Genomic DNA, 25,854 nt, shown 5'->3' with positions numbered 1-25,854 from the left:
TTGCTGTTCTTCCAAAACTGCCAATATTTATAATGAACTGTAACAGCTGGCTGACAGGCCATCTGTTACTCTTATGACGACATGCGATTGGATACTTGGTTTTGTCTATGTACAAATACGTGAAATTTCAGTAACATTTAAACCAGTAGAACTAAACACGTTGCAACCAATTTGCTGATCACTACGTCACATACAGTCACATAAGTAGCGATCAGCAAATGAAAATTTGGTGCGTTGTGATCAAAAATACATTACATCAACAATTAAAGGAATATGCGCCTCAGGGACGGGTGCAAGTCTTTTTCTGATCTATCATTTGTGTGTATTGGGGGGGGGGGACGCTATTTGAAAGGTTTAAATGAGAACAATTACCATGTCTTAGATTATCGAAATTTAATTATTTCTCATAGGATTAACATAGGGATGGCGGCAATTTTGAATTTGAACTATTGGTAAACGTAAAGCTCATTTTGTAGCCTTAACTTTGTACGGCGACCCCTGGCTTTTATTGTTGATTTGGTAAGAGATCTAGAATTGTTGCAAGTTTCATTGAGGAAAGTTTGGGCAAAAGTTCACGTCTTTCTCTTTCGAGGCGCATACTAGCTCAAATCCGCTTCTGTGTTTTAACCTGCATGACAATAGGCATATCTGTACTTAAACCTGCATGACAGTAGGTGTGACTGTCTGTGAACTTTGTTACTTATCAAGTCTGCCTACCAGACTGGTTTAAATTTATCATAATGGTGATTTTATTTGACCGCGTCTATCTGACGTGAACCCAGACTAGACAGATTTAATGTTTATATCGATAAGCTTATCTGTACATATTAAAAAGCGGACTGCTAAGTGTGTACAAGGCAACGATATCAGCCATGGAGATATTGCTACACAGCTAGCTCTATTCTCCGCCACCAAAGACAAAGTCTACTTGTCGGTGCCGCGCCGGCATAATGCTGTACCCTCACCCAGGGCGCATCTCACACAGAGAGCTTGATAGGGAGAGTCGCTAATTTGGCAACGTCATGATTCATTACTTATGGTATATTTACTAGCGAAAGGATTAGGCAGTATTGCATAGACAGTGCAGTGAGGGACATGAGATATTCTACCGTTTAAAGCATCTAAAGTAAACGCCCAGTAATTGATGACTAGTCTGACTAGTTCGTAAATTTCGACAAAAGAACAGTTTGCCAACTTGAAAGTCATCGACACTGGCAACAAATATAAAAGTTTACAAACTAGTCGAATCGATTTACCGGTGAAACAAAATTAGAGCTAAAACTGTGGATAAAATAGTTCGTTCCTGCTGCTATGAGAGTTGTCTTGGGCATGTAAGTAGGTTTTTTCGTTGACTTTGTTTGCACGGCACGCCCCCATTTCAATAGACAGAGTTACTGGGGATTTTATCCTTCAATACCAGCTCAATTTTTTAAAAATTGTATTTAGTGCGTTCATTGTCGCCACTGGTTACCTGTTTGCTACTGGTTTTCTTAATAAAGATAATACAAAGGCTTCCTTCAAGCATAGACAGTAGGGGGGGACTTCCCCCTCCACTGTCTATGCTTCAAGATACCATTTCGATTGTGACATTACTGCTTTCATTGTTTTTGTACTCTTTATTTTCGAAAGACATTTAAACAGTTCTGACAGATATCTGTTTTTGCATATTAGGCCTAATGTAAAATAGTGACGTTCTTTGGCAGGAGAACCAAATATGGTCAGCATCAGGTCAGGTCTTTTTATTATTTGATTTTTTATATAACTAATAATATCCGTGGTAAACATTTACATAACTATTAATAAAATTGAACATGTGTCTTAAGCCTTCTAGTTGAGAAAAACGTCGACAAGGTAAAAGCGAATACATGGACGCCATGAGCACCATGGTCGATTTCACCACGAAGGCAGTATTTGCATAATAAAAGTTCGATGACCAGATTATCAAAGAGGATCAACGGATGTAACATTTTAAAGTCATTAATTTTACACACATGAGGTCTTGGCCATTCTCATTGACTGTCTAGTAACATTCTTCTCCACAATTAAGATTTTTGGACGAGAAAAATACAGCTTATTTAAAGTCTATTAGAGCCTATGATGTAATTTACAAAGAAAAGAACTAACAATTTGTCACAAACTTTTTAGTCACAACTGCGTTTAAATCAACATATCGCACAATTTCCAGTTTGATAGTCTTTTAGAATAAAGAATCGTTCTCCCGATCTTTGGTCATGAATTTTACAATATTATAAATCGGTGAACGGAAGGGGCTTCTAAAGACGCGGAAATCACCCGTGATGAGATTGAATTTAATGCGTTGTTAAATCAACAGGTGGTTGCCTCACATTGAAGTGCGCCACCTAACGAATGTCACGCGTTGTTTACATTCGACTTCCCTCGACAGATAGCGGTATTTCTATATTAACATCTGTAAACAAGATAATATATGAATTGTTTGCATTTTGCTGCAGACAAACAACCAATAACACTGTAATTCAATAGCTTTTCAAAGAATTACGCATTGTCTAAATCGAATGCTTCAGTGTAAGTGACTGAGTCTAAGGCGTATGTCCAAATCGTGGTGTGAACATAGCCATCAAGTCTATGAATAAAATAGAATATAATGTGTTGCGTTCATCCTACTTTCACATTTTCACATGAACGATCAGAAGTATACGAGAAATTACTTCAAACCCAGTCTTATACAAAGTCGAACTAAAGGTTTATTCCAGTAACGTTGTACCTAAATGCGATGACTCAAAGAATTATCTCATATTCTGATTATTCTATATCATTCGACATTCTGCCAAACCTGACTGTTGGTTTTGACACGCAAATATCCCCAGACTAGGTCTATTACATTTAAAAGTCATGTTTACGGATAAAAACCTATCTGGTATAGCAAATCTATCAGGTACCAGATAAACTTGGAAAACGTATTGTTGTTTATTATTTCTCCGTTAAATTTACATTTATATGTGATTGATTTACATTCAAAAATTTAAGTTGAAAATCACTTTTGTGGTTCTTTTTATTTCTTTAAATGTTTACCGTTTTAATATCAGTAATCTAATTATCCTGAATGCTTAATATAATGATAGACAATAAAAGAACTAGGCAGTTGATAACGTGTACCAATCGAAATGAGGCGAAACGATCTCTACACTGAATTCGTATAGCTATCATTCTGGCAGTCGTCAGTCATTTGTAGGATCCTTGCGACTTAAAGGTATACTGTCACCTGTTCCAATTTTGCCACAGTTAACATGGAAAGAGAAAATCTAACCAATCACAGTTTTAAGCCGATGGCCGCGTTTTAAAAACAGCGCCCTCACATGGGCATTTTGAATACCAAGGAACGTCCCTTTGACCATATATGGGAATATTTATATTACAAGTGACTGTATACCTTTAAGCGATGAATCTTCAGGTCGGACACGTATGTCTCTTTCACTTCGCGCACAACCCTACCAGTCATGCAGGTGAGCGCCTGCGTACATGGTATGAACAATTTTGCGCATGGTTCATATTACATGTGTACTTCGACCGTGGACGTTCTAACTTTACCAGTTTGCACACCACACCACACCACACATACCGTGTCATAAACTCTTCCTTTGATAGCAACAAGATTATTTTTGTCACGGACTACCCGTAACGGCTTTTAATCCGCTCATTGTCATTATATGTCAGAGTAGGACCAAAGAAGTAAAGACTAGGACGACAAAGAAATAAAATACACTACAGAAAGTCATCTTGAGAAACAAGATATATAGTCACTGAGATTGAGGAGATACCAGAAAACCCCGAAGCAGTGTACCGGGCAATGATCGCTCGTCTCAGCTCCCGGCTTGTCTGCCTAGATACCTACCCGCCTACCTGGATATTGTTTGTTTGTTTGTTTGTATGTATGTATGTATGTATGTATGTATGTATGTATGTATGTATGTATGTATGTATGTATGTATGTATGTATGTATGTATGTATGTATGTATGTATGTATGTATGTATGTATGTATGTATGTATGTATGTATGTATGTATGTATCTATGTATGTATCTATGTATCTATGTATGTACGTATCTATGTATCTATCTACCCTACGGTATCTATCTATCTATCTATCTATCTATCTATCTATCTATCTATCTATCTATCTATCTATCTATCTATCTATCTATCTATCTATCTATCTATGTCCAAGTTGGTGTATTAGTTTATTTCCTAGCAGCCAATTGTATCAATAAAATGTCTTCGTGTATTTTCAAGTAAACCAGACTTTTTGAATTAAAAACCTGGAGAACTGGTGTGTAATTGGTCTGTTCATAACCCCGTTCTTATGGCCGTGTTCCTTGACATGGCATGACATGACCTTCCTTGCGAGATGATCGATTATGCATTCAAACTAGAGCTATCGGAGATGACGCAAAGGTATGTATTTTAAAATCAAATATAGGGCGAGGATTTTTACAAGTATACTATTCAATCATCGACGTTTGTCGGCACAACCAACTTTAAGAGGAATACATGTACTGACATGAAGTATAGCATTATCCCATAAGCTTGTCTACTTACCAACAACACGTGATGCCGTTTGAATAAAACCAAATTTTTCTGTATCCCGTTTCCACCAGGGTTTTCGTGTCGTTGTCAATAGTGCCGTGCTGTTTGCATCGACCGTAGGATATCACTCAATCTGTCTACCAACGATCTTTACTGGAGTAACAATGGAGCAAACAACCTGGTTGCCAAGAGCATGTATGATCGAGTAGTGGAGTTTTACAAAGAAAATGCGATTTTACGGCTGAAGGTAATACCGCAATCTTAAGTTGGTTAAGTTATTGTCATTTCAAATCACTCGGTTCATATGTGTAACAGTGACGCTAACAGATATTTATGTAGTTTTTGACGCATATGTATGTATGTATGTATGTATGTATGTATGTATGTATGTATGTATGTATGTATGTATGTATGTATGTATGTATGTATGTATGTATGTATGTATGTATGTATGTATGTATGTATGTATGTATGTATGTATGTATGTATGTATGTATCTATGTATCTATGTATGTATCTATGTATGTATGTGTATGTAGAATTTTGGATACGGTATGGATTTTGGATTCACATTCATTTGTTTCATACGAAGGTAAAAAATGTCTCGCTTTTGCTTGCAGTAAGTTATAGATTTATACTATTATATCCTCTTTGTGTGCTTTCATGACTTTGTTATGGTGTGTATTTTTACTTCAAATATTTTCTACTGTCTGCAATTCATTTGCTTTTGACGAGATGATAATTTGTGATTTTATAAAGAAATCAGTAATTAGATAGATCGACAGGTAGGTTAGCAATTCAGATTTTAACACTAGTGTGGTACTGGGGATTGACGTTGATAATTTTGTTGACATGGGAGAAGCTAAATACGTGTATTGACATTTTGGCGACTGAAAGCTGAGATCGATCAACGAAGTCAATATTCGGCATATTCACTTGGAAGGAGTAAGCGTGAATTAAAGAGAATGCGCATACACAATGAATGATATAATGCAAGGTTTGAAGGGCATGTGAATATTTCTTTTATACAGTGAACTAATACAATCCTATGGATTTGAAACAAAGAACAAAAGTTATGTGTATTATATGCAAGGGAATATGTCAAGATAAGTTTGTGTCTTCCACATGTGGACAATCAATGATTTGAATTCGTCAAGTAATTATTTCCATAAACTCAGATATTTCAATTGTTTTGATTTTAAAATATAAAAATCGATCCAAAAAGCAATGTAGCCATGGAAACCTCCTCGTTTGTTATGAAAGTCAATTCAGTGCAATGCATGATTGCACAAAGGACCCAAAGTAGCTGTTTACATTTAATATACCTAGGCTGGCAATCTCTTGACAGCGATGAATGACTATAACTTGGCAAAGCTCATTTCACAGATGACCTAATACTTGATAGAATACTTGATAGAATGCATGTGTAATTTTGGTAATATAGGTTTGAAGCTATACCAAAACGGTATTATTAAAATCAAGGTAGTACATCCACCTTTCTGATTTAGAAGCATAGCATAGCATTCGACAAGAAAACCTGTATCCTCAGCGTTTAAGTTTTTTTTCGCTGATAGCATGTTCATAGATTCAATATAATATCAAGTTTCTTGACTTAAGATAGAATGTGTCTAGGCGAAAGATATTCGGGCTCTCACATTTTAAAAATAAGTTTCTGATCTACCACTTGTGTGGGCTGATTTTGAAGTTCTCGCAGTAAGTGAAATTTTCACCATCTTAGCATTGTGAAAATCAAAAATTTAAATGTTCGTCATAGAATTAAAGAAGGGAGTGTGACCATTTTGAATTTGAAATATCGGTAAATTTTAGTTACTTGGTTTCTTTATTTTGAAAGAGAATGGTTGAACGATGTCTCGAGGAAAGTTTGAACAAATTTTTATGTCGTTTACTTCTCGAGGCGCGGAGTACCTTGACAAAATCGCCCTCATATTTGAAAAGGATTCTGTCGGCAGGGCTTCAAAATATTCAGGAAGGTAAATGTAGTAATGCTTTATAAAATTGTGTCCATGTAACACCATAAGAACTGTCCCATGGAGTTCTCATACTTACTTTACAATAATAACATCAAATTACTGCCTCGCATCGTTAAATGATAAAATTGACTGGAACTAGATCTGCAGAGAATTATTTTTCGTTCCTCCTCCGAGGTCTTAAATTTGCATGCTTGTGCTGTTGTAATATTTATGATGGAAATGCCATCTTTTTTATATGCTGCGCTCGTAGAGTCTGGCTCAGTCTATCTTTCTGGTCTGCAGAATAAAAACACAATGTCAACAAATTAGCATGAATTTATCCCTGGTATTCTGCAAGCACTTATAAATAGCTATAGTGATTAATGTGAAAGTCGGTCCGAAAATGTACGTTTTGTAAATGTAGTAAGCTGAATTAAGTCAACCCATGAACGTATCAACCAATTTGAAGGCATTTGATTAATAGTTTCCAGACCTGTTGACCACGATATGAAACTTTACTATGAATCTCAATAAACAAATTTCATCATCTTTTTGACAAATCTTAATAAGAAAACTCAAGGAAATTTGAAAACAATGAAAAGTGTTTTAGGTTATGTAAATTCTTTATGAACAAATTATGAAATGATTCTAAAAATAGAAATTGAGCGAATGTTAATTGTTGCATTGAAGTACGTTCCTTTGCTACACGATGTTTTTGTCAGTTATAAATAATAATTACCAAAATTTTCTTACTTGTTCAGGCCACATCTACAAAAGTTCATTCAAATTTTGATAATCTCCTGATCATTCCACACACTTAAACTGATCGTGTTTGTCTCAGTAGCTTTTGAGTTACGAGTTCAACAAACTTGGCCACCAGATTGACGATTGGAAACGAAACTAAGTGATATATTTAGACCCTATATCTGACGCATACAGAGTGTTGATATTGGTCAATCTAGTATTTTAGTTTCCAAACGGAGGCCGTCGGCATACAGAAACTGAACTACGGAACATTTTTTATTAACCTTGTTATTTAATGAGGACTTAAGGCCGACCCGCAGCTTGTCGGAAGGTACAATATCTTTGGTTATTGACTCGACACACCTGTTCAACAAATTCACGAATTAGTCAGACAGTAAAACGTAGATAAATAAACCAATTACAGACAACCTTCCAAGAGACTTAAGGCAGTCCTTCAAAGAATTTATAACCTATATTCTATCGTAAGTTTTAAAATTTACGGTACCGTGTTAATATTAGTATGAACGCGACCTCATGATTTTGACTTGCTCTCTCACTAGATTTAATCTTATGGGGTGTATGTGGTATTCCGAACTTTAGGGAACAATTATGAGATTTACTTCCAGTCGCAGAATCCATATGTTTGCGAGGGAGGTGGGGTGGGGTGGTGGGGATGGAGGCCGGCAAAATTTGTCTATTAAAAAGAATCAGCGGAAAACTAATCTCGTTAGAATGCTAATTGCGATAATAGTTAAAAATGTAGGGTAACGGATGTAAATCGAAAGTAGTAGTAAGTGATGTATATATTTTATTCTATTATATATATATATATATATATATATATATATATATATATATATATATATTTATGTGTGTATACATATACATTATACGGATAGATAGATAGATAGATAGATAGATAGATAGATAGATAGATAGATAGATAGATAAATAGATAGATAGATCGATAGATAGTGTGTGCGTTTGTGTGTGTATGTGAGTGTTTGTGTCGGTATGATACATGTGTCTATGTATATCTATGCATATACTCATCTCTTTATCTATAACAATCTCTAACGTACTATTTCAAGGAAGATGGCGACAGGTGTTTACTATAGTTCTTTGGTCTTCTAAACTTTGTTTACTTCTTCAATCAACTGTTTCAGCTAAGATACTGAGTTGTCGTGTATGTCAAATTATTACTATCTTCTCCGTCTATCTGTATCTTGCATCCCTCTTCTTTCTCTTTCTCTTTCTCTTTCAATGTCTCTGTCTGTGGATATTCAAGATAAAAGCGCCGAGCCTGCTTCTTACGCTATTATCCTGAAATTCGATTTGTTGACAGTTTTGCCCTCATTAGAGTAATGTGTAATCTCAGTTTTACGAGGTGTATTGTAACAGTGTTAAACTATTTAGATGAGATCTTACTGTAATCTTCTCCAGTATCACTATCAGATATGGCATCTACAAAGTCAAATAAAAATAATACTTATTATGGTTGACTTGATTGCAAACCGTTGAAAATAAAATATTAAGCAAAGCAAACATACAAAGTGATGATGTATAGGACTTATTGTTTGAATCGATAGCGATGCGAATCAGCAGTATTGGACCGGTAATCACGTGACATACAATGGTTTCAAATCAACTGTTACGCTTAGTTTACAACACCAATGGCAATTAATTAAAGTTCTGCAAGATGTCAAAGTTGTGGTAGCGGGCAAGGATCTAAATGTTCTGACTAGACAATTATTTATTCATTCATATATTTATGTATTTAACCCTTTTTTGCATTTAAAATGATACTGTATTCTGCCATACACTTCAATCCGATCCATGACAGATGCAATTCGGTAAGAAATTCGTTTTTTATCCAGATGCAGCTGCCCGAATGAAACTACATAGGTATGGCGTGTTCACTTTCCAAACCACCAAAAAAATTGTGGCAATGATTTATATTTAAGTGAAGATTTTATCATACGCTAATAATATACTGGAGTGCCAAAGCCGTTTTGCTCTCCAGTCTTTCATTTGCATATCAAAGACGTGACGTGCTCTGTTTGACCAATAAAACTCGACAATTATATCGACCTTGCCTTGGCAGACAAAGCTTTTTAATTTGCATATATAGACCGGGAGTGCATTATTTATCAGTCTATATGTTTCAAATAAGAACGACACAGTTAATGACCGGACTTGGATATTTTTTACCTGGCTACCGTTTGTCAGGGTAGGTGACACTTCGAGAGGGAATATTGTACACTTGAGGTTTTATCCAAGATGGCAAGCGAAGGAACAAGTGACGACGAAACTCCAACATCCAAGATGGTGTTATTGGCTGAAGAAGTGAAGAAAGAAAGTCAACGGGTTCGTAATGTCGACAACATAGTGAAAGAGTGTATCGAGAACAATATCTTAGATGGAACGCAAAAGTTAATGCGCGACTGCGGTGATACCATAGCAACGGGGGAAGAAATGTGCCGAACATTAGCTGAAAGTATGCAGGAGTTAACTCACGCGTTGGGAGATAGCCAATCTGTCATTCGCAAATGGAAGAATAAACTAAAACATAAAGGTATGTCACTGTGGCCAGATATAGCTCTCTGACAATGAACACTCACAGAACAGACACGGCTGATATGTAGGAATTATAGCAAAATGTTGTTTTAAGCTAGATCAACCTTCTGAGTATTTTGCTCTCTGAATGTGAATAAACTATGTATGAACTGAGTCTGTCCCTCCGTCTCCTAATAACTGGCTCGGATGAATATATTTTTGAACAACACGGTTTCAGCTCCGTCTGATGTGAATATGTGATTCATAGGTCGGTTGGACCTCAAATAAGGAATTGTAATAGATGAACAATCTGGTGAATTTCGTGTATGACAACTGTCCATGTGTTGGTAGTCAGGCAGTATTTGCTTAGAGACGGCTAGCATAACGCTAGTTTAATCCAAGAGATTGTCAATACAACTCTTTCATTTGATTCAAAACAAAAGCCGACTATCAGGCGATTCGGATCGATATTCTCGATTTCTTCCTTTCTCATGAACCACTGAGAATAATTTATAAGGCAAGTCTTGCAATATACCGCTTGCGTGTATTAGCAGTGACGTGAAGAGTTATCGGGTATTTTAAGTCTAGGTGGGCACAGAACCTATACTCGAATAGACATTGCTCGACACAGCGTACAATTCGACACAAACTTTCTTCAATACTGAGATAGTTTGATACCCTTGAGATGAGATAGTAAATCGATAATTCAAATACTTGCTTACAACATTATTACATAACACTCGGCGATTAAATCATCCGTTATTCGAGAACACTTCATTTAGGGTCAAGTAAAGTGATGCCGGCTTGATATTCAATTTTATTGAAGGGAATAATGTGAATTTATTCCCTTTAATGAGAATCTCTACAAAACCCTACTTCATGGCGGTATTTTTGTAATGCCATTAAATATATTTATCTTAGTTTCCCGAAAACATTATGTTAACATTATGTTTCCCTTTGAACTTTCTTATTTTTTATTTCAGGCATAATATCTGGAGGTTCAAGTGACCAAGGTATGAAACTGCGCACTGTAAGCCGCAGCAGATAAGTGTAACTGATAAATTATTTTTCACCAGCAAGACTTTTTCATGTTGAGCAAACAAACTCGTACTGACGTAAGACGATAGTAATATCAGATGGCATTACTGTGAATTCCTGTTCTGAAGAATTAAGAAATACTAGATTGATTTAACGAAAACTTGTATTGAGAGATTTGTAATTCGTCCGTTTGTTATAAAACATTAATGCCATATGTCTCTCTATCCTCAGGTAAAATCCTGGTACAGCTTCACAAGATGGACAAAACTCTCAGCGGTATCATCGAAGCCGGTAAGCAGGCTGAGCTCGGGGCACAACAAATCTCCACCGCAGCACTTGACGCTAGCGCCGTAACACATCTAACTGTGAGCGACATCAACGCAACTCTGGAGGAAATTTACATGGACGAAAAGGACAAATTCCTCACCAAGGCGAGAGAAACTGTCGACAACGTGAGTGGATGGCTTGTAAGTGCTAGAGAAGGCGCTAACGAATTGAAGGACAAAGCAGAGGAAGCAAAACTTGCGCTGGAAAGTTTGAGCGGGGAAACAGAAGAGATAAGGCAACATATGAAGGAGGCAGAGGACAGAAAAGATAAGTGTCAAGGGCTGGTTGATCAGATTGCTGGTGTGATCGAAGAAGTTCAACAATTGGCTCTCAATGTAGAAACTCTTGCTGCAGAGGAGAAATCGTCACTTGAAGAAACTGAGAACCATTTTACAAAAGTAGAAGACATTGGATCAAAGGTCGAATGCTGGAACAAAGAGGTCCAAGATCTCAAATTTGAGGGAATAGAAAACGCTCAACGTGTCATTGACGTACACAAGGAAGAAAAGGAAACTAAGATAGCAGCGCTTGCAGAAACTGAGAAGACAGCAGCTGAGGTTGAGAAAATTAAAACCACTGTAGAGGACATCCAACAGAGAGGAAAAACAAATCTTGCTGAAGCCGAGGAGCAAGCTAGTGGTAGCGGTATCGACAATCCCGATGCAAAACGACTTATCAAAGAAGGAACTATTGGTCTCAATAAGTTTGTTAACTTGGTGCCAAAAATCAATGATCCTGTACAAAAAGCACTTCAACATTTCGAGAAGATGAAGACTCTCGTCGACCAAAAGAAATCAACGTTGAAGGAAATCAACAAAGTTGGAAATCTAGTGGTTTCAGAAAAGAAAAAGGCCAAGAAGGCTTTTGATGAAGCAAAGGGAGTGTCCGACAAGATGTTTAAAGCTATTCAAGAAAGTAAGGACAAGACAATCGCTGCCGTCTTGAAGGACGAAATCTGGAAAGCCATCAATGCCATGGAGGAGACACTGTCAGCCATTAAAGTCAATGCCAGCGAGGTGGCTGCATCTATTGAAGAATTCCGGAACCTGGCAAATGTAATAAAAAAGGACAGAGAAGATAGTACACAGGTAGTAAAAGACATTGAACAGACGTGTGAGAAAATGGATAATATCTATGGCGATGCTACAACATCTATCAATCAAGTTGAGACAGGAATTAGTAAATTAAAAAAACTCAGAGCTGACCAAGCAAAGAAAAAGGCGATACAATCACAGATTAGGAATTCTGAGAAAGCTTTGGCTGATGCCGATGATAAAGTTGAGAAGTCGGGAAAGGTTATAGCTGACTATCACACCGTACTTGAAAGAGCCAGAATTCTTGCCAAAAAGCAACATGCCGTAGAACAATCTGAACAGTGGGCCAGGGAAGCTGAAAGTTTGACCGAGGAAGGCAAGTCTTTCGTGGAGGAAGGAAGCGAAAAAATTAAAAACATGCGTGATGAAGTCTTAGATTGTGAACAAATCAAACAAGCTGTCCCTAAGAATCAACAGCGGGACAATTCCGAGGAGCTAGTAACGACTGCAGAGAAATCAAGTGAAAAGTGTGAATCGAATGTCAACGAATTGGAAAGTCTGACAGAAGAAGCAAACACAGTTGCTATGGAGACAAAACAGGCATATGATACCAACGCATCAGCAGAGAAAGTAGAGGAGTTATTCGGAAAATCTGAAAGCAATTTCAGTGCTTTACAAAAACATCACGAAGAAGCTAAAGCTGCCTTTGAAGTTGTTAAACAATGTACATCCGAAGTGATCGCATCACTTGATATTTATAAGAAACACAGGGAGTTACTGACGGTTGCCAAGGAGACACAAGATACGCTGGAGAAACTTCGACAGACTGCGAAAGATGCGAAAGAAATGTTTGACGAAGCAGAAGCGGTCACAACGGACCTGAACAAACTTGACCTTGAGTTAGAGAAAATGCGAGAGGATCTGAAGGAAGCGCGGGCGAAGGCAGAATCAGCATGCGAGAGATCGAATCAAGAACTCACTAAACAAGAACAGGAGCTCAAGGAAGAAATGACAGAAATATTTGAAGGTGCGTCTTCAGTGGAAGAGACAGCGGAGAAAATAAAATCTCTCAAAAAAATAAAGGAGGAAATAGATGAGTTCACATCGGAAATTGATACCGTTCTTGAGGAATGCCGGGAAGTGTGCGGAGGGGTGAAAATCACAGTGAAACAGTGCAACAGGAAAACCTCGATCGCTTCAGCCGTTGATGTTGTGAGGATAGGCAAACAAATAGCAGAGGATTGCCTCAATATCGGAGAAGACGCCGGAAAAGCTTCGGACATGGCAGCCAAGGCTGCCGATGAGTGTGGAAGAGATACCGAGGAAGCTAGACTGGCCATTGACAATGCTTTGGAAGCTGCTAGGGTGGCAAAAGAAGCTCATGATGAAGCTATAAAAGCGTATGAAGAAGGAATAAATCTCATCAAAGATATAGAGATGATGATGAGACAGGAAAGATTCGCCGGTGAAAAAATCAGTGAGGTGGCTCGGAATGTGGATCGATCAATCGTCGCAATGCATGAAGCCAACAAAAAGGCAACTGAAGCTGCTAAAGCAGCCTATGACGTGGTCGATGATGTCAATTCGAAAAACCCAAAACATTGGGAATCATTCAAGTAAGTCATATTGTAAACAAGATATGTATTTTCTTCAGCAAACATTGGACGATGGGGATGCACTCATTATCTTTAATCGGCATTTTCCTCCCTATTCGAACAGGTGTTTCAAGTAGAATCGATTTGCCCAGTGTCCTTTGTCCTTTATCGAGGCCATACAATGCAATTAAAGTGGTTTGACTTAATTTGAATAGAAACAAATGAAATATCGATTAGAAACAACTCTACATGTTGACCTTCGTTCCATGTGTAATTAAGGCCTCTTTATTATCACATGTGTACTTGGTTCATTTTCTGTAGATTTAAGATGACATAAGTTGACATATGCTTGGTTAAATGATTTCTCAATATAACAAATCGTAATTGATGTTCCGTCGGCAAAGTCTGGTGTGACCTTAAAGTTTAATGGAGTATGTTTTACTGTCTTTATAAAGTCCACATATCAGTAAGATTTTCTTACATTTTGTCTTTTTAGCCATTATTGCGTGACAGTGCATAGCAAATATTTCTACTTTAGAATATAAAGTGCACACGGTTCAGCTCTCATGGTATTCGCTTTAAAACTGAAATATTGATTTTCATTAGGGTACACTCATCCATTTCTTTTTGAATTTTCATCGATAAGAAGGCTGCGCCATTTCAGAGATATATTGTCTGTGTTGAAAATTCTTATCAATCCTCGCCATGGACGCTCATAAGGGACAAATATATTTAATTCACATCCCATCTATTTCCACGTGTATGATTCCACATCGTAGTAGCAAATATCCATTTTGTCGAAATGTAGGAGTTGTTTAGGTTACATGAAATAGGATATTGTTCCCTGGGTATCGAAGCTTCTGATATTTCCCATTCAGAATGTTTTTTAAATCTAGTTTTTTCCCCAACCAACCATGGATTGCATAATAGTCTTCTTCTACAACAACCTTGAACTCGCATAGATTTCGTAGACACGACTTATTAAAGGGCAACAACTGAATCATTTAAAAACTTTATGCAGTTTCTATTTCAGAGTGCCAGATTGATGAATACTTTACAAAATAACTCAGATATCGGCGTTGTCAGATAGACTGTGTAAAATGCTTCTGTCGGTTCATTGGTGAGGGCGCCAAATGCCATAGCTCAAACATTAGGCTCCTCCATTCAGAAAGTTTAAACGTCAACAGTTGTATAATTCTACTTTTTCAGAACTTTTGTTCCGTATGTCATTTTTACTCTTTCATGTTCTACTCTGAAAATCATTATTGCTCAGCACTCTTTGTAAACACTACCTGTATATAGTTTATATGAATCAGATGTGCATTCACCGAAAAATTGTCTTCTCTCTCTTGTGACATATATTTAATCACCATTCATTGTGATGATATTATTTGATATGATTCATCAATGTTGTTTTGCCAGAAAGATCAGAGAAACGGTATTTTTGTCTGGCCTTATTTTAAAATAGGTTTAGTTTCTGTCTTCGTTTTGAGACTAACATTTACATATATTACTTTCTGACAAGACCATGATAGTGTTGTGGTAGTGCGAAAGATACTACGAGGGTCACTTTTATGCAGAATAATGTTATGTCACTTGTTACGAGTCTTCCCGCTTCATGTCAGTGTGAATCCTTCTTCGATATTGTACAGAGAAATACTATATTCACAAGTGGATCGATTTATATCGCGTCCCGCTTCAACTGTTTGCTTTTTTATTTCCACTTCAGATTTTACAGCTCCACTGAAGAAGCTGACGACGAACTTCTGTGCGTGATAAGAGCTCCTCAAGGTGTTCTGGGTGCGCTGTTTGTTACGTGTAGCATAAACGATGATATCATGGACAGCGCTTTCTCCAATGACGAGCTGCCATTCAGTCACGTGATCCGTGTTGAACCTCAAACTTTTACCCTAGACGAGCCTGCATTAGTTTCTTTCCCATACGACATGTATCAGCGAAGCAGAGATCGTGAAATTGCCGTAAAATGTACAACCGACGACGAGACATGGCAAGTCATGAAAACAAATGCGACAGAAAGAGTTTTTGAAGATTACAAGGTAAATGTCGTAACTTACCCTGCAGTTTGGTTTCTAGTCAACAGAGATCACGTGATATTAAATGGAGATTGCAATTACAGTAGTCTTGGTCCTGATCTTCTTGAAGAACTAAAAACAGATTTATCAACGCTTTTAGTTCAAAAGTCTCACAGAGATGAATTGAATAAAACAAGCAATGTAACGCCTGTATGACAGTCCCTCCACGAACTCATACGATCGTCCCTTTGTGTGACCCTACAGTTTCTTTAGTAGTCATGTATTTGCCAAATCAAATCACTGAGTAACTTTGAACATTTCGTTCTATAGAAAAATGTCATTAATTTAGTTTCAGTGCGACCTTTGAGCCGTCATTTTACTTGCTATCACTTAACGTTTTGATAAAGAATGCCAGAAAAACATACAGGGCAGATGTCGATATCATCGAATACAATGCAATGTGAGAACAATTCGCAGATTAAAGTGATCATAGCTGTAACTTTTGACAATGCTTTCGTAACTTTTACTGTATTGTTCTTCCCGCTAGCCTTGTCGTGTGTCCAGTAAACAAAAATAATTCTAGTACCGACTTAAACTCAGCTGTCAACAATACAATGACAAATCCCTCAATTTCTCTGTTGACACTTCGAACACGAAACATTTCAACAGACTCAAGGAATAGAACAAGAAAATGTTGTATTAGAGAGACCCAAAGGACTGAAAAATACACGAAAGACTAAAGCCAGTGAGCAGTTGACCTTGCGGAATATTAACCGGATGTCGATATATGTTATCAAAATGTTTAAAGTTGTATGTCATCTCATCACATCTCTACTTAGGGAAGAATGTTCGCTGAAATAATGGTGACAAAGTTCTCCACATATTTCGTCGTTTCAAGAGCGATCAAGGAAAATCTTAAACTTGGAAGTGCGAAGAAAATAGCTTCTCTGTGTTCATCAGTAGAACGTCGAGTAAGCGTTGTATATCCCGCGGGTTCAGTATCAGAGCGTACCAAGTTATCGTTGGAGGTAAGAAATAACAACATTCCTCCGCCGAGTAAAGTTTAGCTTCTTCTGTATGGTAACTTTTTAGTATTTGAATAGATAATTTGATTTCAATTAATTAATTAATTAATTAGTTAATTAAGCTGTATGATTTTTGCTTTCTTAGGTACAATTAATAGACTCCAATGCTGTGCCATCTCTGAAGGAACACTATCCGGACGACACCAAAGACATTGATGCAGCTAGTCCGATGTTGACCTTCAACTACACAGTCAAGCCTGATTTCGTCAAACCAATGATAGTACGTGTACCATTGACACTCAACAACGTTGTTAAGAAAACGACCAGCAACAATAGACCGAAGACAGCCATTGGTGGATCCAGTAGCTCAAGGACCGATTCGGCAAAGACGGAGCGTCCAATGTCAGCGATGGGGTGCAGAGCTAGGCCAGCCGATGAGCTGATGCCACAAATACTGTGCAGAAACGAAGGGGACGTCTGGAAAGAAGTCACTCGCGAGTCCGCCAAGTTAGCCTATTTGAAAAATGACGTTATTGAAGTCCGTTTACAAAAACCAGTAGACAAGTAAGCAACTGTCCATTTTCATCGTTTTCATCCAGTTTATTAAACTGTTTTATCGATATATTACACTTGCAACTCTCACAGGAACTTCATGCATAAAGTGTCCCCTTTTATGCTCTACTTGGTAAATAAACGCCGATGCTACATAATGCAGGGATTTATATCTAAGTTGTCTCTTTAAGACGTTTGATGAGTAATTTACGATTGTTTTATTTCGTTGTCTTTCCTATTTCTCAATTACAGGCTGATCATGTTATCATCACTGGACAGTGGACAATGTCCCAGACCGAAAATGGCAACAATGTTGGAGCAATGGACCAGCACATCTCTAGTAAACGTTCTTTTGTACCAACACGCGAAACAGAAAGACCGCATCATTGTTCAGCTTGCACACCAAGATCAAAGCGAGATCATTGACGACAAACTTATCGAACGCGGGTTTGAGGGCGCCCCTAGCAACGAAGTGCAACTTCTCGAAGGTCAAACAGTCAAGCTAGAGTTCTCAGGAAATTTAGGCATCGTGGATCGTGACGATATCAGATTGCGTTTCTACCGAGGGCGGCCAAATAGGGTGGAGTTCAAAATTAAGGAACTGAATCCATACCGCAATTTCTCTTCTGATAGTCACGTGGGAACAGCGAAATTTTATGTAAATGATGATATGGACAACAGCGATGAAAAATGGAGATTCTTGGTGAAATTTTCAGTCAACTTACCTAAGGTAGGTTTACACTATACAATCATAAAATGTTACATATCTTTAAAAGAGTAATAGGAGTCAGACTATACTTACAGAAGTGAATCTATATTTATGCAAACTTGGTTTAACATGATATTCTGCTGGACTTTTTGACGCGTTAGCTCACCCGTGCTTCCAATGCCTTCTCTTCCAGTTGGAAACAGCGCCCCCACGCCCAAGATCTTCATGTAAAGCTATGGTAAAAGGAGAAGGTACGTATGTCGATGTGTCGATTTGCGATGTGTCAAATGTCTATTATAAATACCAAAAGTCCTAATAACTTTTAAACTCGAGAGACTTGACTACAAAATCTGACTGCTTTAATACTGAACGGTCTGATCCCATGATTAATATACTGCAATGAGCTTATCAAAGGTACATAACCCTCGGCACCTTGTGGTAATAACAGCTCTTTGTACTCAAGGCATATGAGTATGATCAGCGTGTACGTCTTTCACGCAGTGCTGTACAACTACTGAAATTTCTGTCATCTGACAGGCCTCAAAACGCAATAACTTTTGCAATAAAATTATGTATGTGTTCAACGTGTAACGTACACTCACGCTTTTTTCGTTCGCCAGGACTTTTCAGCGAGGAGGGGCTGCGTAGTGTCTCGCAGAGAGTGGCAGAAGATATGGAGCCATTGGCTCTACAGCTTGGTTTTAACAGGGTGAAAATTCAGCGGATAAAACGAGACAACCCGGATAAACAGGAAAATCAAGTATTTGATCTCCTTGTCTCATGGAGAAATGGCGAACGCCGCTTAAAAGATAAAGTCGGTGCGTTGTGCGACGCCTTCCGAAGAATTGGGAGGCCCGATCTCGTAGATTTTATTATCGACGCCGAAGATCGAAATATTTGGCAGTAAATGTAAAATTGGAAACATGGTCGAATGGCGAGGTACATACATAGACTGCAAACCCATCGCTACTTTATTATCGCTCACCAACTTCTCGATTTCATGAATAAGTGTTTGTCTTTGTGCATTGCAGTAGGTCATCACAAACAAAAGTATGAGGGGATTACCTCTAGCATATATCGATGTTCCATTTAGCGTTTTCTTCATGTGACAATCATGGCTACCCTATTGAATGAATATACCTTTTTTCAATCTAATATTTTATGAAATTTTTGTTCATATTGATCTAACTCTACTAATCTTGTTTGCTTCAATCAAGCTTTTGAAACAATTGACTGCCTACAAAGCGATACTTAATTTTAATATTTACATTCAATGTGGATCGTCAAAGTTCAAGTCGAAACGATCGGAGTGTGTATAACAATTTTCCATGTCTGTTTCATGAAGTGTAAATTATAATACATTTATCATTATGTTTCCCTTATAATTCGTGTTTAATCTCTTTTGACTAATCACCATGAATTTTATACGACATTTATGTGCGATTGCTTCAAACAATGCATTAATAATTTCGTGAGCAGATGTTAACTTCATCGTGTCTAAGTTGCAATGTAATGAAACTTCACAGAATTCTCGTCATATCTTCACGACAGTAAAACGACATGACAAATCATTCTAAAGTGATATCAAAGTGTTAAAGCTTGTATGCACATGACCGGTCAGCCGTAAACAGGTGTCTTGACTTCCTCCAAAAGATATACTATAAGTCTTGTGTTTCCAGCTATTGCCGTGCGTCATTTGATGATGATGATGATGATGATGATGATGATGATGATGATGATGATAACCAAGTTCGTTCCAATATGTCATTCGTTTACAATGTGACCAGTAAGTCACTGCAAACTGCAAGCTAGGAAAGCACTTTTCAACATGACAAACTCGAGGTCACTTCTACGACTATCATAAAATTTATTTGTAGTTTTCATCGACCTTGGACTTGATGTGTGTCTTCTTGTTGTTGTTGAGAAATAAAGATCGAAAATTTTAAGACGAATTGTCTGTGAATACGAGCCCAATGGATCAATTGATTTCACTCAGTCAGACTCTCTTTGTCTCTATCTGTACACTTTGAGTGGACGAATGATCATGCTATACTTTCGCGTGAAAATATTGATGTCGATTTTGTTTGTAAATATAGAAAGGCATTTCGAAAGTTATTTCCCTGAGCAAACTTTCGCGTCCTACCTTAATGTACGTTTATGAAATTACATTACACCCAGTCACAGCTGTGTACTATCTTTACGAAAAATATGACTGTTTTAGGGGAGATTGGATCCGCTGGAAAGGGCTAGAAGATTACTGCATAAACTTGTCATTGAACTAATGAGTAAGGCAAATCAGACAACCGGAATGAGATTCAGTGTATGAAATTCTCTCAGGGTGTCATTAATTATGATTTACCTACACCTGCTTCACTTGTTCATAATTAATTGCTGCATGATATATAAATATTGGAGTGTTTTATCGTGTTCTGGCTATATGTCCCCATTGACAATATCTATGATAGATTATATATGGAATCGAATACCATATTTATATCACCCTAAGAATATTCATCATAAAGTGCTGACATATGCACACATTCTCTCCTTCTACTTCTAAGAAGCAAGACGTGTTTCAATAATCTCAACCCTATCTTTCACTTTCTAAGCTTAGTTTTACAATTAAGGCTAGAAAAAAACAGGTACATGTATAAACTTAGCCGGTTCGTTCGGAGAAAAGGAAAAACAATTGCTTGAGATATTTGTATCACATTAGACTGTATAGGAGTTGTGTCTCTGTTGCAATTTCTTTGTAAAACTAATCAATGCTATGAAATTAAAAATACTGCAAAAGTGACGTCATATTTCTTTAATCAAAATTGATTGAAATGATATTGTGCTTGGTTTGTCACAGTACTTTTTTATTTTTCTCTAATGGTGTACAATTCTGGTTACGACATAGTCACATTCCACTTTTGAAAATTGCATTCGCTTGAATCTTATCGTGTTACCATAGAAATTATACTTTATGGATTGATAGAGTTTGTGTGTAGCTGAACACTCTGCAAATATTTAAGGATGGAAAGCTTCCTACCAGACGGATAGTGTGGCTTTGATAATCTTTGAGAAGCTAGATAGTATGGCTATGATAATCTTTGAGAGGCTATTCTATATAACAACCACTGTGATGTTGCAATATTAAGATCTAATCCAACATATAGACAGGGATGACACTTTGAATCTTGGCACTATGTAAACGAAATGTTTTTATCAAAGGGCAGCAATTCCTAGATCGTAGGTAACCTGATATAAAATATTATATATATTATATATATATATATATATATATATATATATATATATATATATATATATATATATATATATATATATATATATATTGCTAGACGTGGAACTTGTCGTGATTACTCTACAGACTGTTTCATGCGCTTGGCAATCGTCAGGAGTGATGTTGGCGGGCTCGTTGCTACCTATATATAGGGTCAGGTGTGTATGCAAACGAGGCGGTTGTTCTGGCGCGTTCAAGTGTTAATGAGAAGGAATTTGCTTCTGTGTCTACATTTCGAAAGAAATTCTGTACGTTTGTTTAGCAGTGTTGACTTGTCTGAGTTGATAATGTGAAATTTCTCCGTGATGCAGAGGTTACAGCGTTTTGTCTTGGTTGAGTAAGGCTGGGCTCTGTCAATGATAGACCATGTGACGTTGTATTTTGTGTTGCTGTCCTTGAGGGTCCATATGTATTTTGAGAGTTTCGTGCTGTTCCTGTGTTTTGATGTTTTGAAAGTATATTTGTGATATGTGTATCTTGTTTTGAAAGCTGAGTCCGTGGCAGAAAAAGAAGCTTTTGTAACTTTAAAAGATCACAAGGAAAATTTTGCAAACAAGCCCACCTGCAGGCTAATCAACCCATCGAAGTCAGAAATAGGCATCATAAGCAAAACCATCCTGGACCGTGTAAACCGAGACATACTGCGTAAGACACACCTGAATCAATGGAAGAACACAAATGACGTCACGAACTGGTTCAAATGCATCAATCGGAGAGAACACAGCACATTCATCGCCTTTGACATCATAGACTTTTACCCTTCGATCACCAAGAAGTTGCTAGCAGACGCAATCCACCACGCACAAAAATATACCAACATCACAGACGAAGAGTTGAACATCATTATGCATTCAAGAAAGTCCATCCTACATAACAACGAATCGGCATGGTCCAAGAAAAGCTCTGCCGGCGACATGTTCGACGTGACAATGGGTAGTTTTGACGGGGCCGAGATATGCGAACTGGGCGGAGCATACATCCTGTCATCACTCAGCGATATACTTTGAAAAACCAATGTCGGCCTCTACCGAGACGACGGCCTTGCAGTCACATACACCAGATCACCAAGACAGAGCGACAAAATGAAGAAAGAAATCGTTTCCATGTTCCATTCATTTGACCTACGCATCACCATACAAGTAAACATCAAGACCACAAATTTTCTCGACGTAACACTCAACCTGCAAAATGGAACATTCCAACCTTACAGCAAAGAAAATAACCAGCTGCTTTACGTTGATAAAAGATCCAACCATCCACCACCCATCCTAAAGCAAATTCCAATCTCCGTCAACAAAAGAATATCAACCATATCGGACTGTGAAGCTTCATTCAAAAAGGCCGCCCCTGAATACGAAACAGCACTCAAGAGGAGCGGCCATCAACACAACATGAAATATAATCAACCATCGACCGGCAGCGCCCCCAAAAGATCACGAAGCAGGCAGATAATCTGGTATAACCCACCATTCAACAAAGCAGTAAAAACGAACATTGGCAGAAGATTCCTGAACCTCATTAAATTACACTTCCCGCAAGGACATCCATTACACAAGATATTCAATAAAAACAATGTGAAAGTCAGCTATAGCTGTACAAGAAATACCATTGGGCAGTATCATCAGAGCCCATAACAACCACCTCCTACACAACGTCAACAAGCCAACCAAGTCATGTAACTGCCGCAAAAAAGAAGATTGCCCATTGTCCGGAAACTGTCTCACGCCCTCAGTAGTATACAAGCCACCGTAAATATAAGCAATGATACAAAGCACTATATCGGACTCACGGACTCAGCTTTCAAAACAAGATACACATATCACAAATATACTTTCAAAACATCAAAACACAGGAACAGCACGGAACTCTCAAAATACATATGGACCCTCAAGGACAGCAACACAAAATACAACGTCACATGGTCTATCATTGACAGAGCCCAGCCTTACTCAACCAAGACAAAACGCTGTAACCTCTGCATCACGGAGAAATTTCACATTATCAACTCAGACAAGTCAACACTGCTAAACAAACGTACAGAATTTCTTTCGAAATGTAGACACAGAAGCAAATTCCTTCTCATTAACACTTGAACGCGCCAGAACAACCGCCTCGTTTGCATATACACCTGACCCTATATATAGGTAGCAACGAGCCCGCCAACATCACTCCTGACGATTGCCAAGCGCATGAAACAGTCTGTAGAGTAATCACGACAAGTTCCAAGTCTAGCAATACCTATGCCCTGCGGAAACGCATCGAGCACTATACATTGCCTGAATTGACACCAAGCCACTGATTATATATATATATATATATATATATATATATATATATATATATATATATATATATATATATATATATATATATATATATATATATATATATATATATATATATATTGCACTATATTAATATTAATGAAGAATAAGCATGTTCGGGAGAGACAGACGAATAGACAGACATACAGAAAAAGCCGTACAGGGACAGCAGAGAAGTAGTATGTTATATGGAAAACAAAACAACCATGTTACTTTACCGTGGAAAACAAATGTGCGATATCGGCGCAAAGGGAATTGTTTCAAGCTACACTGTGTACCAATTACACTTATGTCGAAAGCTGATTCCTGTGTGTTTAACCTTAGTCTCTGTGTCACGTGTCAGTTTTGAGTCATTTTTGCTCCCAATAGCCCGCATTCCTCTTAAATGCAGAACGTCATGAAACTCAGTTCATCGCTAAACCTCGAGGGGAAACGAGCCTCGCTTCCATATTGAAATGTGCCTGCTGAATTCAACCAGGCTTCCAACAGTTGAATATTGCTCTCAGCTGTCCTCTAGTTATTCGATTTATTCGAATCTATCAGGTGATTGAATATCGTCCATCGTGCTTCGAGGCGTCTCCCTTATCGTTTTGCATCCCTTGAGAAATTCCAAGTCGCGTCCTAGTCTGTGACGTATCAGAGTTGTGGTCTACTGTACTCTGTCATCTATACCTGGCTATTGGTAACGGCAAATATCTCAACTCCGAGTGATTTTCATGGGCATTTCCACAGAATGAAGATCGTTCATACCACCGCTTTGCTAGTGCTCATATTGCCATGCCTGTGTGTTTGTCAGGCAAGGTACAACGACGACAGGGCATGCAATATTCTGTCAAAATTTACCGTCGGCGCTGAAGATGATTTCATTACTGCATTAACCAACAAATCTTGTGGACTACATGTACTGAACAGTGTGCTCACGTACGGTAGTGTTATTGAAGGTGAGGTTAATGAAATTATTCTATCCAGATGTAAAATGGTAGTGGATATTGGGACATGTCTGATATGTGTACACATACGAATGTGGCTTTACACTCAAACAAAATACAAAACAGTGCTGCATTTTCTAAACGCTTCCACTGTACCTTAGTGTCGATATTGGACATTGTATGTGTACTTTTTCATACGTATACGTTCCCTGATAGCACTGTATATGACTGTCATACCTATGTATTTAGGTTATCACTATTCAGTTCTGTGACTTGAATGTAGGCTGGGCCAGATTTGAGATTGGAAGACGTTTCTACTTGCATCTCGATTTATATCGAGTAAAAACGAAATGGAAAGAAAGTGCTGAGTATCTGTATTAAGTAGGGATCGCATCCATTGATTAGAATAACACAGATATACAACCTTACATGTTTACGTTGACACACCGTCAATAAATTTAAGGTAGACTTTTGCGACTATTGTCATCCAACCATTACATGTTTTGGCAAAAACCGTTACATCCCTTACACAGTGAAAGCGGAAGACTTGAAATACCTTGGAAATAGATAATGGTAAGATTTAACAGCAAGTAGTTCCAAATGTCACAACAATCGCAGAGCGGTAAAATTTTATCTTCCTGATCATGCTGATATATCTGTTATTTAAAAACAATATTTTTTTCTCCGAAATGGACGTATTGGATCAAAATAATTTACACAAGAGTCTGATCTCAAGGTTTTAACGGCGATGTTTTTGTCTACTCATTGTTTACTAAATGCTCTACTGAAATAACGATGTGTCAATTTTCACAGTTAAATACAAATATTGGTGTGATTAGATAGCGGTATGTGTTATTGATCGAATTTTAAGAAACTAGGTATTAATGAAACACGGGACGTGACAAATGGCATGGGTATTTTCCGACGTTCAAGGTCACGGCGACGACTTTGTGTCTTGATTTGACATTGATGACATGCAGCTGTATCACGATGTTTCTATATAAGATACAAATCACCTTATCAAATCATAAATCACTATCATCATTAATAGCTGTAAGTACTGCCAATGATGACATCATGCTTAAAGATTCACTTAGTTGGCTAAGCTATCACCAGACGTTATACGGCATTATGTTTTCCAAAACAGTGAAACAGGAAAATTGGA

General features: G+C 37.6%; 2 protein-coding genes across 3 annotated transcripts in view; both read left to right on the top strand.

The window, feature by feature from the left end:
• The first annotated feature begins 4,635 nt into the window (after positions 1-4,635).
• On the top strand, positions 4,636-20,096 carry LOC139139820 (uncharacterized). Of its 2 annotated transcripts, XM_070708757.1 has the most exons (10): positions 4,636-4,811; positions 9,508-9,853; positions 10,818-10,847; positions 11,104-13,849; positions 15,558-15,885; positions 16,701-16,889; positions 17,032-17,450; positions 17,691-18,168; positions 18,341-18,398; positions 18,768-20,096. In XM_070708757.1, exons 2-10 carry the CDS (start codon positions 9,559-9,561, stop codon positions 19,052-19,054), a joined length of 4,830 nt encoding a protein of 1,609 aa, XP_070564858.1. In that variant the 5' UTR covers positions 4,636-4,811; positions 9,508-9,558; the 3' UTR covers positions 19,055-20,096. The 2 variants fall into 2 exon arrangements, with proteins under 2 accessions (XP_070564858.1, XP_070564857.1); XM_070708756.1 differs by lacking the exon at positions 4,636-4,811 and having other exon boundaries at positions 9,427-9,853.
• A 4,131-nt stretch (positions 20,097-24,227) lies between these two features.
• The window catches only part of LOC139139819 (uncharacterized), a 16,387-nt gene continuing 14,760 nt past the window's right edge, over positions 24,228-25,854 (top strand). The window contains exon 1 of the mRNA XM_070708755.1: positions 24,228-24,701. Coding sequence (XP_070564856.1) covers positions 24,494-24,701 — 208 coding nt within the window. The 5' untranslated portion in view covers positions 24,228-24,493. The remainder of the gene's footprint in view (positions 24,702-25,854) is intronic.

This window comes from Ptychodera flava, chromosome 9, assembly GCF_041260155.1.
Source record: "Ptychodera flava strain L36383 chromosome 9, AS_Pfla_20210202, whole genome shotgun sequence".
In the NCBI taxonomy this organism is placed as follows: domain Eukaryota; kingdom Metazoa; phylum Hemichordata; class Enteropneusta; family Ptychoderidae; genus Ptychodera; species Ptychodera flava.
Note: the sequence above shows the minus strand (reverse complement) of the source record. Positions and strands in the feature narration are given on the sequence as shown.

What these genes read in the sequence shown, in the direction of transcription:
- LOC139139820 (XM_070708757.1), top strand. Translation starts at nt 9,559, where the DNA reads ATGGCAAGCGAAGGAACAAGTGACGACGAAACTCCAACATCCAAGATG. An exon ending in AAACATTGGGAATCATTCAA is followed by an intron (nt 13,850 to 15,557) that starts GTAAGTCATATT and finishes TTTCCACTTCAG; the next exon opens with ATTTTACAGCTCCACTGAAG. An exon ending in AGCTATGGTAAAAGGAGAAG is followed by an intron (nt 18,399 to 18,767) that starts GTACGTATGTCG and finishes TTCGTTCGCCAG; the next exon opens with GACTTTTCAGCGAGGAGGGG.